The sequence below is a fragment of the Cydia pomonella genome, chromosome 9 (assembly GCF_033807575.1).
Source record: "Cydia pomonella isolate Wapato2018A chromosome 9, ilCydPomo1, whole genome shotgun sequence".
NCBI classification, from domain to species: Eukaryota; Metazoa; Arthropoda; class Insecta; order Lepidoptera; family Tortricidae; genus Cydia; species Cydia pomonella.
Genome location: NC_084711.1, coordinates 11,695,700 through 11,697,847, shown reverse-complemented (window position 1 = coordinate 11,697,847; position 2,148 = coordinate 11,695,700). Strand labels below are relative to the sequence as shown.

The window sequence follows — 2,148 nt, the reverse complement described above, 5'->3', positions numbered from 1 at the left end:
AAAAAACCGTAAAAGGAATTTTGCGTTTTCTACACACAACCGTTGTTTCTTTTTCCATTTTGGCGGAAAAAAACATTACAATGAATAAGCACAGTTGTTTTTTTTTTATTTACAAATGGTATTGCGAGTTTTCTTTTAAAACTATGTGTGTCAGTAAGTATATCTAACAAAGTCACATAGTGGCAGTATCGCAGTTAAAAAGGCGGGTCCACACAGAGCGAGCAAACGCGCATTGCTCGCTCTGTATGGACCCACTTAATACTGAAACAAATTTTCGCAAAGAATTACTTCAATAATACACCTTGAAAATCTGTCAGGCTCACGGTGTACATATGATGTCTGCATTTTGATCGACTAACTAAACTGTGATAAGGACTCTTAGATAAAACATCTAAACTTGTCAAGTGATAATTTTGATCCAAATTCAAATAATATTCTTATTTAGTTAACCCTTTAACCATTTGACATTCCCTTCTAGTCATTCGATTTCGAACCATAATTCTTAAAGTACAGATGCGTTTTTGTTTTAAGTATGATGGCAAATATGTTGCCGCTATGGACTAAAGGGTTAAGCAAAATCTTAACATTTTTTATGGGATTAGGTTGCATGTTTTTACAATATAATATTGATAATAAAATAAATGACATCTTGGAACATATTTTATTGCATTAAAATTGGTTATTTCCTTGCCAACTATAATTATTTTCAGTAATTAACTGATTTCATTCCATGTTTATTGTTTACCCTAGTTATATTATATAATGAAAATATCTTTTGTACAGAATCTTTATCTAAAACTATTATTATAACATTTTTACACTGCTTCCTACCATTTAATATAATTGCAATATTTACTAGTAAGCTTCAAAAATAGTACTACCTACTTCATATTTGAGAACAAGATTAACCTAGTTAAGCATGTCTTGGCATAAGGATGTTCTGTTGAACTGTTTAATTTATTTGAATGTTTCATAAAGTCTCCATAAGCATATTGCAGCTGCCGCTATAGAAACTGAGCTATGTAAATATATTTTCCGCCTGTTGTCAGTGCGCACTAGCACAACCGGAGATGCAGATGTTAGGTCACTCAATATAGGTAAGGTAGACAGATGACGGCGATCTTTTTCCTCTTGATATTTGCAGCATGGATCCCATTGCCACGAGAGTGTATAACAACCAGCACAGAGAATGGATGCAACACCAAAGGGTGCACAAGCTAAGGAACTCCATGCTAAACCTGAAAGTTTTATAACATGGCTATTTATATTGAAATTAAAAAAAATAATTTATCAAAAACAGTTTTGAATGTTTACCAGAAGCAATCCCACATAGTCCACTGTAGACAGAGACTTTATGCAATAGATTGCCTACATAAATCCACCTTGCGGTTTCTTCTCCAAGAGACTCCGGTTCTATAACTATAACGCTCACGCCGGCCTCAAGTGCTCTTTCCAATTCCATTTCAAATTTGATGTGTGCATTTTCACTATCGTAAACTTCTCGTATAATTGCGACACTCGATGGCTTTAAATCGCTGCAAAATAATGTTCATTTGTCAAAACATGGACCATACATAAAACCCGTAAATGTTAGTAGAAGGAAAAATATTAATATGATGCGCTCCAATAAAAAAAATGCATGTATAGTTGTACTGAGATTTCTAAAAATAAAGTATTAGAGCTAAGTCTATTATTTACAATTACAAACCTGTCACTTTCATTACCCGCCATGTTAACTGTAGACAGTAGAGCAAAGCAGTGTTTCTACATATAATAATTATTCCGGTTTATCGTTATTTATATATGGTCTATGGCAATAAACCCCGTCGTTACTATTATAGAGTCGGTAGAAAAAAGCGGCAAATTTAAAAAATATAGACGAGAGTTATCGTCCCGTAGAAAATTTGAATTTCTCGCCTTTTTCTACTGACAAAGTTGTTTGACAGACTGTAAAAGTTGAGGGCGTACCGCATAAATCTCAATTTCGCTATCTGCCTTTCTATCGCTCTTCCATAAATAAATAAATAAAAGTAAAAAAAAACCTTTTATTTCTTGCAAACATAACTAAGACTTTACAAAACTAAAGTACTAACTATATTATTATGATTAACTTATTTTTACGATCAGCTATTTTATTTATCTCGTTCG

General features: G+C 32.8%; 1 protein-coding gene across 1 annotated transcript; it reads right to left on the bottom strand.

The window, feature by feature from the left end:
• Positions 1 to 647: 647 nt before the first annotated feature.
• On the bottom strand, positions 648 to 1,811 carry LOC133521386 (transmembrane protein 11 homolog, mitochondrial). The gene is made up of 3 exons (XM_061856325.1): positions 1,709 to 1,811; positions 1,315 to 1,535; positions 648 to 1,238 (listed from the first exon to the last, which is right to left on the bottom strand). The coding sequence occupies exons 1-3, from the start codon at positions 1,729 to 1,731 to the stop codon at positions 958 to 960; spliced, it is 525 nt and encodes a 174-aa protein (XP_061712309.1). The 5' UTR covers positions 1,732 to 1,811; the 3' UTR covers positions 648 to 957.
• Positions 1,812 to 2,148: the final 337 nt, after the last annotated feature.